This window comes from Balaenoptera acutorostrata, chromosome 17 (genome assembly GCF_949987535.1).
Source record: "Balaenoptera acutorostrata chromosome 17, mBalAcu1.1, whole genome shotgun sequence".
NCBI classification, from domain to species: Eukaryota; Metazoa; Chordata; class Mammalia; order Artiodactyla; family Balaenopteridae; genus Balaenoptera; species Balaenoptera acutorostrata.
The window spans coordinates 74917620-74931817 of NC_080080.1; the positions used below are offsets into that span (position 1 = coordinate 74917620).

Sequence of the window (14198 nt, forward strand, 5' to 3'; positions counted from 1 at the left end):
GGCTTGTGGATGGTCGTCTTCTCTCCGTGTCTTCACATGGTCTTCCCTTGGTCTGTGTCCTGATCTCCCCTTTCTATAAGGACACCAGCCACACTGGATTAGGGCCAACTGATAGGACCTTATTTTATCTTAATTACCCTTGAAGGACCCTGTCTCCAAATATAGTCACATTCTGAAGCACTGGCGGGGGAGGGGGGGCGTCAGGGCTTCAACGTATCAACTGGACAGGGTTGGGGGGGAACTCAAGTCAGCCTATAGCACAGCATGCCTTTTCCCAGTGGAAAACACCTGATTTAAAACAAATAGGCCTAGGGCTTCCCTGGTGGTGCAGTGGTTCAGAGTCCGCCTGCCAATGCAGGGGACACGGGTTCGAGCCCTGGTCCAGGAAGATCCCACGTGCCGCGGAGCAACTAAGCCCGTGCACTCTAGAGCCCACACGCCACAACTACTGAAGCCTGCACGCCTAGAGCCCATGCTCCGCAACAAGAGAAGCCACTGCAATGAGAAGCCCGCGCACCACAACAGAGTAGCCCCCGCTCGCCGCAACTAGAGAAGGCCCACGTGCAGCAACAAAGACCCAGTGCAGCCAAAAATAAATAAATTTATAAAAAAATAAATAAATAAAACAAATAGGCCTGATTCTTGTAGGTATGTACATCTTCATTCGTTCCCAGGTATGAGCTGTTAAAAAAAGCGAAAGCTTTGGTCTGTGTCCTTTGAAGCCAAGCTCCAGAAAGAAGAGCTGGTTCTGGCAGAGGACTTGTTTGCTTGCATTTCAGCCCCTCCTGGGAGCAGCACCCGACCTCACGGTCCATCTGTGTCCAGCGCAGCCTAAGCTGCCGCACTTCCTACTGCTGTGTCCAGCAGAGCCACTGCTGTGTGGAGCCAGACGTCATGACTGAGCAGCGTGACAGCAGACAGTGTGGTGGGCTTCGCAGATAAAAAGGCAGAAATCCAGCCTCCCCCAAAGGCAAGCAACACACACACAGAGCCATCTTCCTTCTCAACTCACATTCTTCTTCACAAGGATGGAAAGTGGAGGGCAACTCTCTCGGGCCTATTTTGTTTTCTTCTGATTTGATTTTTATACCGAAGGGTGAGTAGGGCCCGAGTGCAGGTCCTGGGCGTTGTCTGCCAGCTGGCAAGCAAGGCACATGGGCGCCCAGGAACCTGGGGTAGCCTGGCCGGCATGCCATTCAGACCCCAGGGCCGGCTTCCAGAAGCCAGAGAGGGAGGAAAGGACTCGTTTCTATCCTCTAGCTTTGTATGAGGACCGTGGGGAGAGGCCCAGACGTATATTTGATTGCCCTGAATTTCTAACTATCAGCCTCGATCCTAATGAATGAGGGAAATCATTCATTCTACTAAAAACAAGACACACACTCATACAAGAACGGGGCGGATACAATGGGGAAAACCTTCCCTGTGGTACCACCATCACGCAGGGTCCGCGCGCACAATAGTCGACATTGTGAGTGTGTTTATCTTCCGCCCGTTCTGCTCATTGTTCTACATGCATTATCTCATCCAGTCTTCAAAACAGGCCTATATGGTGGGTGCTCTTTCCATCCCGACTTGGTGCAGGAGAAAAGCGGGGCAGTCATGACCGCTGGCCGTGACACAATGGAGAGAAGCGTCCTCTATCCGGGAGACGTGCGGAGGACCCTCAGTGTAACTGTGAACCGGGTTCTCCTCTTCAGGGACTGCTCTTTCATCAGTTCTCCATTTCTAAGTGACATTAAGGGCAATTCCCAATCAACGCAAACTTAATTTTCTGGTTCTCTTTCTCACTACCCTCTCAAAGAGGGAGTCAGATGCTTTGAGGACCAGATGAAACTCAGGGACCCTCTTTCCAGAAAAACGCATACACACACAATTGTGCATCCAACTCCAGGAAATCTGAGGCCACCTTCACCTCCCTCCCACAAAGCCCATCCACAGGCCCAAGTTAAAAGTCCTTGTCTTAAAGCACAATTTTCCAAAAAGCAGGCAATTATAGATTTCAATTTATTGAAATAATAGAAATTTCAATTCATTCAAATAATTTTCCAATAACCATCCACTATTGAATCCTGAAATCAATTTAGAGGGGCGTGAACATTTATTTTTTTAATGGAATAGGATACAACAGAGAAGAGCGCATTAGAGGAAGTAAGGATATGTTGTACTGCGTGAAGTTTTGAAGAAGATTCATATCCAAATGTGAACATGTACCAGGTCCCAGTGCCGCTCGCATGTCTCTGTGGCGCTTGAGAGCCAGCGCCCCGGAAGCCTCGCCGCCACCCGGACTCCCCCCTCCAGGCTCTGCGCTGCTCTTGCCCGCCAGTGTTCAGGACGTGCATCAGCCTCAGTTCTGTGGGACCTTCCTTGCAGACCCGTCACCCCAGCCCCTCCCTCAGTGCTTTCGACTGCACCTCCTACGCCGCCTGGCTAACTCGACAGATGAGGATGGTTTCATTTAATTTTGTTAAGACTTTTTCTTATTGGAGTATAATCGCTTTACAGTGCTGTGTTAGTTTCAGGATGGTTTTAAAGTCATCCTTTACTGCGTGTCAATTCAGTGCCAGGCGCTAAGGACTTTGCACAGTCACAATTTCTAATCTTCCCACAACACTACAAGGAAGGCATGCTTGGTGTTATTATTATTTTTATTCCAAGTTTACAAATGAGGGCGGTGAGGCTCAGAGGAGAGCCGAACTCTGGCCGTGCAGGGCTGCCCCGCTGTGCGTAGTGGAGTTGCCCGCTGGCTGTCATAACGTGGTAGAAAGATCTCTGGGTTTACAGTCCAAACACCTGCCTGCAAGACCCAACTAGGCCACTTGCTACTCTGGGATGGCTGAGCCTTAATATCTTCCATCTCTAAACTCACAACTAACTTGCGGTTTCAAAGTTCTATCAGCTGAGATAATGCCTGTATTCGTGCTTTGAAATCTCGAAATCGCAGGCAGGTATATATTATTTACATGCACTACGTCAGCAACACGCAAAGGGCCCAGAGAGCAAGGACCCTGACTACACCCTTTGTCCCGCGTCCCCACCCCTTGGCATACCCTCTAGCTGCACATTAAATATTTGCCAACTGATGGCTGCTTAAGAACAAGAATGATGCCTATTATTCCCTTTCCCTAGTGAGCTTTAAAAAAAGTGTTCTTCATACACAAAAAGACTCCATGACATTTGTCCTTGAGAGAGAAGAGGCTTCTTGTAGGAAGCCCCGAGCACAGAATGGCTGCCTGAATCCACCAAGCAAGGGTGTCCAGGTCCAGGAGGAAACTGGCCGTGGGCACGGGCCGTGGGGATGCTGTCCTCGGCCCTGCTGCCGTCATTTTCAGATCACCGCTGGTGCACCAACAAGAAAAGAGGCATCACGACCACGTTCACGCAGGAGGGGCTGATGTGTGAGCCGTGCAACTGATGTTTCTAAACTTTTTGGGGGGGGGAGTGGCAATGATTCAGAAGCCTAGATGGCCTCGCCTTTGAGTTAATCGAGATCAGTTCAAGCTGTTGGTGCTCTGGAAATGAGGTTGTCAGGTGCAGGGAGCTAAAATTACCTAGAGCCGAGGACAACCCATCGTGTCACCCCGCTCCTCCAGGATCTGTGGGCTCAGGCCCTCCTTAAGTATTCAATACATTTAGACACAGCTGACAATCAACTGGCCAGGATATTGTGTACCTGGAACGGCTATTAAAACTGTAAGTCTGCCGAAACCCTCCAGTTACGGTGGATTTCCGTGTTTCCTTGAGGGCTGGGAGAGGCACCAGACTCCCGTCACCCGTGAGGATACACGTGCCACGGCAGCAGCATTTTAGACAGTGGGAGCACTGCGATCAGTTCTCCCTTTTCCCTGTGCCTTAATGCTATACCACCTGCAAAGTAAAATCGTGCGCTGTCCGACGCACACAGACGTACACAGAGAAGTAAGTTCAAGCGTGTTGCGAACATGTGGACTGGAGATGAGTTTTTGGCCATTTAGTCATTTGAGATCCAAATACAAAGAGGATTCGCAAAACTGCTCTTCTTCCTGCATCTGTTTTCCACCTTTGTCGCTCAGTCCCCTCTCCCCTTTCACAGGTCAGAGCTGCTCCCAAACCACATTGAAAAAAACAACAACAACATAAACACAAAAGCTTTTGTTTCTCTGACATTACAAACGGCCGTGCGTTTGGGTTTTCGCAGTGACTGTCCCCCACGGGAGGATTTTAATGGTAATAAACATTTGATACCCGAGCATCTCCTAGCAAGGGACAGCTTTCTGGTTGAAACGTAAAGGGACACTTTCAGCTTTAATTGCATCCTGCCCTCCCCCCGCAGGCTGTCCTGATGGCCTGATGGTTTTTTTTCTCAAGAGCCGTCTGGAGGCTGAGGGGCAGAGCTGAGCCCCTTGTCCTTGAGTTGCCATTGCTGTGTTACTCTCTCTGTTTTCTCTCAGAACACACAGGCTCTGCACAAGAGGAGGCTCGAAAGAAAAGGGGGTTTGGGGTTTGTTTGTAACTTTACGTTTTGGAGAGCGAGGGGGAAAGGGAGAATTTTAAACGGTTTCATGTAACCCTTCAGGCCACTGAGTCAGTCCAGCGGCTCCTCAGAGCGGGCCAGGCTGAGGCAGCAGAAACCCAGGGGCTGAGAAGCAGGCCAGCTTCGTCCAGCAAGAACAATGCCTCCGCAGTCAGACACAGTGGCTGCTCTCATTTTCCAGGGACACTTACAATCAGATGGAAAGGATCCCAGAGGCGCCTCGAAGGGCTTCCAGCCTCGTGAGAGAACGGGAGCTCTGCAGCTACAGATATGCAAATCCGTCCTGAGAGCCGCAACTGCCCAGAAAAGCCCTGGAGGGGTGGAGGCTGCCAAGGCCGTGTCCCATCCCTGCAGGGACTTCAAGTCCCAGACTTAGCTGGGGCTGCTTGCTAGGGCCATTCAGATATGCGATCACTATCCCAAAATTCTAAGGAATATGCTTCAAGAATGTGCAAAGATATTTAGACTATCGGTTGCACAGCTTCTATCATAAAATCAGCATGGATGTAAATAAAGCAAGCTCGTAATTGGACACACTTTTTTTTTTTTTTAACTTGAACATCTTTCAGTCATCCTGTCCTGGAGTACTTTGGTCTTGCAGCATGAGAGACTGCAACCTTCTGGCTTGTTCTTCAGATCACAACATCAGTTGTTATTAAAAGAGCATGTAGCTTATTCTATTTTAGGTTGGGAGTTTTTGTTTAAGCTCACGGACTTGAATTAACAAGAATGGCAGGTTTATACTTCACACAGACAGCCCACTGCTGGACACGGCTTACACTGGAGAAGTCTAAATACTAGTTCTCGCCACCACACCTGTCTCAGCACTCAGACTCGGGCAAGAGATCCTGCCTCACCAGGTAAACGGTTAGTGGCAAGAACTCCGAGCTAACTCACCAGGCTGTGCTGTGGGTTAACTCACAAGTGCCTATTACCAAACAAAAATGCTGAATTCTAAAATGTTAAGAGCTTCCTGACTCCCAAGGAAACATGGTGAAACATGTTGAACAGGATGAATTTTCCGTTCCAAAACGTGACGTGTGCTCCCCAAACTATTAAATTTACAGCCCGCTTAGGTTTCAGTCACCCAGCCTACATCCAAGTTGAAGTCGCTTTAGCTGCAGCTGACAATTAGGAGACGGTTTTGGGTTGCAAAGGATGTGAAGCTACTGCAGTACCTGGTTTAAGTCATGGAAAAGAATCAGGTTCCTCTCATTTGTAATTTTGAAATCAATCAAAATTCCTGTAATTTTCAGATCAAAATGCAGAGGCGGGCAAGGAACGATGGAGGAAACCACCAAGAGTAGAGTATTAAGTGATTCCTAAACAATATTTTGACTTAGTGTTTCTCTTTATTATACCTTAGAAATAAATCTATTATGCTGTCCTTCAGCTGTAACTCAGATTCACCATGACAGATTTATCTTGCAGCCCAGTAAAGACCTCGCGACTGAGAAAGGTTCACAGGAAGAAACCTACTGGGAGACACCACTACACTTAAATACCATGTCTGTATTGCGTTTGGAGATGGGTTCTGCCATCTTTGTTCATTTGATGAAAATTTCAACTAGTTTAGGAGCTACACATATGATAAGAGTCAATCGTTCTGGAGCTAGGAGCTAAAGATGTCAGATGAAAGAATATTTGAAATTTTAATTGTCATTACCCTATTCTTCAATTTCATTTAAATTACATGGTAAACATTCAACAAGGAGATGCAAATTAAAAATCAACTCTACATTGGTAGATCCAAAATAAGATCTACAGACCAACAGGCCCATTAGGACAGTGGACCTACATTGCCAACACATACATACAGGGAGTTTTTTAGTTTGGGTTTAGAGCATTAGGAAAGTTCAGCAAAAACCTTAGACATAGAAATGATTTATATAGCTCAAAATACTTTGAAAATCACCATTCTAACTCCTACAAGAAAAAAAATCTCCAAATTAGGTGACTCTCCCAACAAAAAATTCAATGATGAAATACTTTCACTGAAGGAGTCTTACGTTAGATTAAATATTCCGGGTGGTAATTTATACATCTATTTTGCCAAATATAGTTTACTTTACTATAAAGTGTCTATAAAACGGTGGTAAATCTTACCTGTGCTAAGAAAACACATAAAATTGCTCATTAGAGAGCCAAGTTGAATGAATACGGTATATTCTAACTTTTAAGTGCTTGCTAGTAGAGGTCATTTACATTGTTTTGCTTCCTAATTTAAATTTCTTGATGGCTCTGGAGGCGCACTGATGTTCACTGCACACACATCATTTCAACGATGCACACACCTTCTTACCTCCGCTATCTATTAGAAATAATTGCTAAAAACTCTTCCCAAAGATAATTAACAAATAATTTTCATTGAACTTAAAAGATAACTTTGTAACAGGACATGGACAGAAAGATTTCTGTTCCTAGCATCTTTTCTATTAACACTAATCATGGAATTAAAAGAAAAAACCAGTGTATGTTCTTCATCTGTTGGTTTTACCTTTGGGTATATTTCAGTAGGAGTAATCCTGAAAAGTTAATTCAAATTATTCACTTAATGTAAACTGGAGGCTGTACTTCTTTAAAACATATCCCAAATCCATTTACTGCTTTCCGTCTCCACTGCTACCTACTGCCTTGATCCAAGGCTGCTACAACAGTCTCCCAAATGGGGTTCCTGATTCCTCTTTACAAGCCATTTTTTTCACATTGCAGCCATAGGGATTATTTTTTTAGAAACATGAATATGATATCACTTCTCTGCATAAAACCTTCCAAGAAACTTTCTATGGCACTTAGAAAAGAAATCCAAATCCACCAGGACCAGTTTGGTCCCTACCCCCCAAATCTTCTAGGCAAACAGGCTCCCTGCCCCTGCTTCTTCCAAGCTCACTGTCAACACAGGACCTTTGCATTGGCTCTTCCATTTGCCTGGAACATTCTCCAACCAGCTTTGTCTGGCCACTGCTTCTCATCACTCAGGTGTAAGCAGAGTTGGCCCCTCCACAGAGAGCTCCTCCCTGACCACCCCATCACCATATTTAATAGTATTCCTCCATCTACAAAAATTGTATTTGTATCTGTGTATCACCTATCTCTTCCTATTAGCATATAAGCCCAATGACAGCAGGGCCCTAGCCTATTTTTGGTTTTCGCTATATTCTTGCCACTAAAACAGTACCTAGCACATAGCACCCAGTAAATGTTTGTCGATGAATGTTAATCACCCCAGCGCAGTGGTTAAGTGCCTAGGGTTGAAATACCCCAGAAGTTAGATCAATCTGAGTTGAAATACCAGGTTTGCAATTTGCTAGCTCTGAGGCTTAAATTAATCTTTTCCAAAGACTTGACTTCTTCATAAAATAGAAACATTCATGGAGCAAGATAAATCCAAATTTAAATGAGGTAATTGGGACTCAAGTTTCCCTAGTCAGAGCTCACACTCTTCCAGGTTCTGTCTCATATAGACTGCTCCTTAATTCCCAATCTGAGATTTAAGGTCCCTTATGGAGGGGTAAGGGGGGGAAACGTAAAAATACAAAAGCCCTAGACACTTCAAATCATCACTAAATAACTATTTTACTTCAGAGACCAGAGTGCAGTATTTCAGGAACCTATAAGGAAACTCCAATGTTAGACTGCCTGCGTTCAGATCCAGCTCCTGTACTTACTGCTGGCCAGTTACTTAAAGTCTCCAAGTCTCTGTTTCCTCCTGGAAAACAGCACTTTGCTCACAGAAGAGAAGTGACGGTGAAATAGCAACGCCATGGAAAGCACTGAGCACCTCAGTGCTGAATTTATACAAGCACGCGACGAACACCGGTTATGAAGGATCAGACTGAATTTGAAATATTTCTTACTTAGGCAAATTCGAGATCTCACGTCAAGAATTAATTCCATTAGAAAAAAAAAAAAACCCCGCATTTTTTGCGTTTGGAAACTTGCATGACTTTAAGGCCACCTTCACAGGTAAATCCCAGATGACTCAGGGCCAGCTGCTGACCTACCTATCACGTCAGGGTTCCTTCTGGCCACAAGCAAGTGATGCCTCTGCTTTGAAGATCGTCATTGTTCTCAGCGTCTTCCTTTAACAGGGACAGTCACATCGTGTGCTCTATTTACAGAAGGTCGTAGGGAAACTTCCAACGCTATAAAGAATTTCAGAAGAAGCCCCTTTAAGACTCACTTTATGAAACATATTCTCCCTACCTAAGGTCCTATTTTAATGCTTAAAAAGCCTTTCAGTTATTTAAATATTTAAGCTCTTTCTACTTTGTGGAAGTCTAGTCTTATTTTCCACGTTTGAAGAATTCTGTTCCAGAAGCTATTTTTAAAAAAAAATTTTTTTTTTAAATTTATTATTGTTTTTATTGAGGTATAGTTGATTTACAAAAGGCACTTTCCTGCCCGCGCACTACCCAGGCCCTCCCTTTCCGGAGAGAAGAGTCACGGTGACGTGACCGGTGAAGCCACCACGGGGCGTCTAAGGTGGAGGCTTCACGGAGCTCCTTTTCCAGAATCATCATGGGTATATTTTCATCTTGCGATGCGAATTCACGGAACCTCATTATCTAAAAGGCACCCGGACAGCCTGTCTTGTGCCACGTCGGGCGGGGGACGGGTTGGGCGCGTCCCGGGGGCGGTGTGGAGAGAGCCACCGCAGACCACCCTCACCCTCTCTTCCCCTCCTTTTTAACTGCAGGGACATGGGGCTTTGTGTTTGGTCAGGTGACATTACAAGCTGAGAACAGAGCATCTCAAATTCTAGTTTACCTCAAACATCAGCGGTCAGAAAGGAGGGCACGAACCAGCGGCTCCTATCCCGTGCGTGCGCGTACCTGCACGTGCGCGTGTGCGTGCGCACGCGCATGCTCGCGCTCGCCTGCTGCGGCGGGTCCCTGCTCGTTCCACGTGGGGTTCCGTGGCGCTGGCACCGAGCCCGGGTCCTCAGGACACCAGAGTGCCTTTGCGTCCCTTGCTGACACCACGGCATTGTGTTTTTCTACCCATTAACCGAGGATAAATGACCCAGATATTGTGCCTATTAAAGCCTCATTTTTCTTTTGACCTTTTGTTCCTCGGTGTACCACATTATCAGACGCTGCACACGTTTTTTAAAGTAGTCTCAGCCTCGGATGCCCTTTTGAGCGAGTAATGGGAGGTTTCTGCGTGTGGTTCTGTTGAGATATCTGGAGTGGAATTATGTCAAGGTAATGTGAGGTTTTTCTTCCAGTCTAGTCGGAAGACAATCAGTTTAGCATATTACCAACAGCTAATCTGGTATAGGAGGATATATCAAGAAACTGTACAAAGGCCAGAATGCTGTATTTGCATCTATTGCGAATACAAAAAATAGAGTGAAACCAGTTCCCCTACCCTACTACATTCTATAATTACATCTCTGCATATCATGGGTCACTTTTATTAAAAGCATCATTACTACAGTTGGCAGCAATTTACATTTTATCTTACATGATAGCAGTTTTCAAAGGAAAAAAAAATAAAAGGACATCACAACAAAGAAAAACAATACATTTACAAAGTCATGTCTGTAAACTTCAAGGCTAGTTTAGAGCTGAGGTAATGCTGTTTTAGCTTGTGGCTAAAGTAACAAAGTCCTTTAATTTAAAAAAGGTACCTGATTCTCTCTTCTCTCACTCTTTATTTATTCATCTATTTATTTTGTTTATACCAGTGCATTACAAGACCACGAGACAATGGAACTGCAGTTCTGTCTGGCAAGAACCCTCCCAGTAGGTTAATTTCCAAAGGGACCCTTCACATTCAACAGCTGCCTTATTATTGCTGCGCCTCGGGACAGAGACGTTCACACTAAGGTGGAGATTGTCAGAGTGTATGGATGTGTGTGATGCGCAAGTGTGGGAACCCCCCGTGTAGTCAAAAAGGGAAACAAATGAGCAAGGATGATATGTATGGTAAATTTCATCTTGACCTTCACAGCAAAAAAATTAAAATTAAAAAATTAAATATATAACTTCATACTTCCTTTGAGCAGCACTTCCTTCCATTCGTGCCACTTGGTTACAAATTGCTCTTTATTATAATACCAATGGTACCAAAAGAAAAGGAAAGGGAAAAAACAAAAACAAAAAAGCAGAGCATTATGTAAGTTTCCTTAAAAAGACATGATCATCTCTCAAATTTCATCTCTCCTAGGGATAATAAATAATGCACTGCACAATACTTAATGACCAAGATACCTTTTGACACACCTGTATAACATGACTTGGACTTTTTTTTTTTCTTTTGCTACACTATGTTACAGAACAGCTTATAAAACTAGGTATGAACATTAACTGTGAGTGTAAACAGTAGGACTACCACTTGTCAAAAGTTTTAAACACTTTAACTGGAACTGGTACTGGTTATCCATCATTTTCATTGTTTTCTATTTCGTCCCCCCCGTCGAGTGAGTCTAGCTCTTCGCCCTGTGCTATCTCGTCTTCTAAGACTGAGGACTCCGCCGTCTTGTCCAGGCTCTCCTCGGCGTCGCTGCCCTCGAGGGTCTCCTCTTCCGGAAAGGCGCCCCCCTCGGCCTTGTCGGGAGCCTTGTCGTCGCCGGAGCCCACGGCGTTCTGCAGCCCCGCCAAGGCGGGGAAGCCCGGCAGCGTCAATCCCCCCAGTCCCGGAGGTAGAAACATGGACGGGTAGAAGAGGCCCGGGGCCATGGTGGACAGCAGGAAGGGGTTGAAGGCGAGCGGGCTGGAGGGCAGGCCGGCCGGGGCAGTAGCAGCACCAACAGAGCCATTCGCGGAGTCCGGGCCCGGGACGGCGTCTGTGCTTTTCTCCGAGTCCTTGTTCTCGTCCTCGTTCTCGTTGCCCTTCTCCTCCGCTTTGCACGCGCCGTCTTCCGGCTCCGCGGGGCCGGCCGCGGCCGCGGTGTTGCCGGCGGCGGCGGCGGCAGCGGCGGCGGCGGCCGACAGCGGGGTGTTGAGCAGCCCGCCCAGCCCGAACATGCTGGGCAGGCCGGCCACGCCCGGCAGCACCAGGGGCAGCACGGCGGCCGGGTTCTTGGCGTCGCCTCCGGCGGCGGCGGCAGCGGCCGTGGCCGTGGCCAGTCCCGGAGGGAAGCCCATGAGGCCGGCCAGCTGCAGAGACTGGAGGTTCTGGAGGCTCTGCAGGCTCGTCAGGTCCATCCCAGCGAACAGGCTGTTCACCAACAGGGGGTTGATGCCCGACGTGGAGGCCACGGCCGCGGCCGCGGCAGCGGCGCGAGCGATTTCACTTTTGGGCCTCCGTCCCCGCCGGCTCGCCCCCTCTCCCCGCACCACGGGTCCAGTGAGAAGACGGTCAAACATCGACTCAGGAACGAAACCCTGAAAGGAAAGAAGGGGCAAACAGGGGCTATCAAAGCTGCGGAAGAAAACCTCATTTCCACGCGGGCCTTTGTGATGGACTGAACACTGACACTCGGAATGGAAGTACACAAGCAATTATTTCCATTCTAAAAGCTCAAGGATCAGACCTCAGAAAGCAAAACTTCTCGTTTTTAGCATTACATAGCTCACGGAATTATGCTGAATTGCAGAAAAAAAATGTTAAAGGCTGCTCTATCGGTGAGGTAAATGTCAAGCTATCTGCATCCATAGCTAACTCGAGAAATAGCACACCAGAAGGAAGTTGAAAACTATGGAAAATTTAATTAAAGTTATATTTTAGGATCTACCCTGGAGAAACACAAACTCTCGTTCACACAAAAACCTGTACATGAATGTTTATAGCAGTTCTACTCATAACTGTCAAAGTCTGAAAACAGCGCAGATGTCCTTCCATGGGTGATGGGTAACCACACCCAGGGGCACATCCACACAACAGGAGCCAGATCGGCAGCGAAACTTGTGACACATGGAACCACTTGGGTGAATCTCAATATGATGAGCGAAGAAGGAAGCCGTCTCAAAAAGGGTACGTAATTTATGCTTCTGTTTAGGCGACATCCTCAAAAAGACAAAGCTCTAGGGATGGAGAACAGATCAGTGAGCGGTTGCCCTGGGCTAGGGGTGGGGACAGAGAATAATACAAAGGAATTTGGGCGAGTCACAGAACTGTCTGTATTCTGATTATGGTGGCCGTTCAAGAAACCATCCATGTGTGAAGACTGATAGAACTGTGTACCAAAAGAAAAATAAGCACTTTTACTGTATACTTTAAACAGACAAACAAAGAGAAATCAAGACTTTTAAACAAATTAATTTTAAAAAGAAATAGTGAAATTAATGCTTAGGCAGAATTGCTGTATTTTTTTCATTTATTTTAAAATCAGAAATCACAGTTAATCTTAAGGATCTCAACCACCATAAATTCCATTCCACAGATGCTGTTAACCAGGTTTACCTGGGGCGTTCCTCCCTGGAGCAAGTCTGCCTCTAAGACTGTGAATGTGTATTTCTATACAATCCCTTTAAATCAGAGCTGTCAAATTAATCCACTTTGGTGGATTAATGACATATTGATACAAGGAATGATGATGTATTAATGATGTATGAAAATGATGCATTATGTCAACTCTTTTAAGCCAAGAATAAGTTATCATTGAACAATTAATGGGCCACAGAAAATAAAGAAAAATTCAGGAAAACAGTTTTGTACAGATACCTTTCTGGACAGAAAGGCAGAGTCCGTACTTACAGACTGCTTGACTATATCGGTCCAGTCTGGGGCAACTGCAAACTCGGGGTTTTCTTCCAGCCACCGGGGCAGATCCTTCATCGGAGGCGCCATAGCTCCACCCATCTAGGGAGAGGCATTCGGAAAATGATTTAGAAACAAAGTCTTCCCTCTCCCGCTCCCATCTGTACATCTACACATATACATACACAGATCATATAAATACACATGTATTCTGGAAGAAACATGATTCTTTTCCCCTATAAAAGATGTCAGAATAAAACACTTCTTTCTGGGAAAAGAAATCACATAGAGATCAATTCCCTTTCCCAATGTTTACCTTCTTCCCATTTCGTTTATTGACAACAGGCACCCTCTCTTCTCCTGTCAAAGTGTTTATATCCAATTTATTAGGGTTTCGACATCTGTGTCGTTTCTGTTTCGGTTTCTGAAATGAGGAAAACAGCACATCTGCATTCTTCTGCAAAAAAAAAACAAAAACAAACAACGTATTTAGTAAAATTGTACTTAGTACTTATTCTTTCCTATATAAATGACAAACAGAACAGTCAAGCCATTTTCAATTACTATGGAAGTTTCAAGAATCATTTTAATTACTAGAAACCATAGTTTCCTTTGAAAGGAAAGACTATTGTCTTTTTCCTTTACTTAAGGAACAAACTTAGAAGCGGAGAATACGGTTTTCCTTTTATCTCTCAATAACTTGCTTAAAATCTTTTCTTCAAATGTTTAACCAAGTCATGGTATTTGAAAAGGAAACTATGTCTGGTACCTCTGCTAATCTCTACTCAGAGACTTGAGTGGATACAGAGGTGATCTCACATCGACGACATGCGACCGTACATGAGAAGAAACAACCCAAGGGATAAAAGAGCCTTTGCAGGAGGGTGCATTCTGAGTGGCAGAAACTCAACAAGATAAAATGTAAACTCCTACACTTAAGTTTTTAAAAATTCAATCACATAAGTTATAGGACGTAAAACATCTGCACAACTAGCTAGCAAGCAGTTTAAGTGACAAATCATCTGGAGATCCTGTC

General features: G+C 45.5%; 1 protein-coding gene across 4 annotated transcripts in view; it reads right to left on the minus strand.

Moving 5' to 3' along the window:
* Nucleotides 1-9918: 9918 nt before the first annotated feature.
* The window catches only part of CHD7 (chromodomain helicase DNA binding protein 7), a 181119-nt gene continuing 176839 nt past the window's right edge, over nucleotides 9919-14198 (minus strand). For all 4 annotated transcript variants that reach the window (XM_057531916.1, XM_057531913.1, XM_057531914.1 and 1 more), the window contains exons 36-38: nucleotides 13479-13619; nucleotides 13160-13264; nucleotides 9919-11847 (exon numbers count right to left, since the gene is read on the minus strand). In XM_057531916.1, coding sequence (XP_057387899.1) covers nucleotides 10897-11847; nucleotides 13160-13264; nucleotides 13479-13619 — 1197 coding nt within the window. In that variant the 3' untranslated portion in view covers nucleotides 9919-10896. The remainder of the gene's footprint in view (nucleotides 11848-13159; nucleotides 13265-13478; nucleotides 13620-14198) is intronic.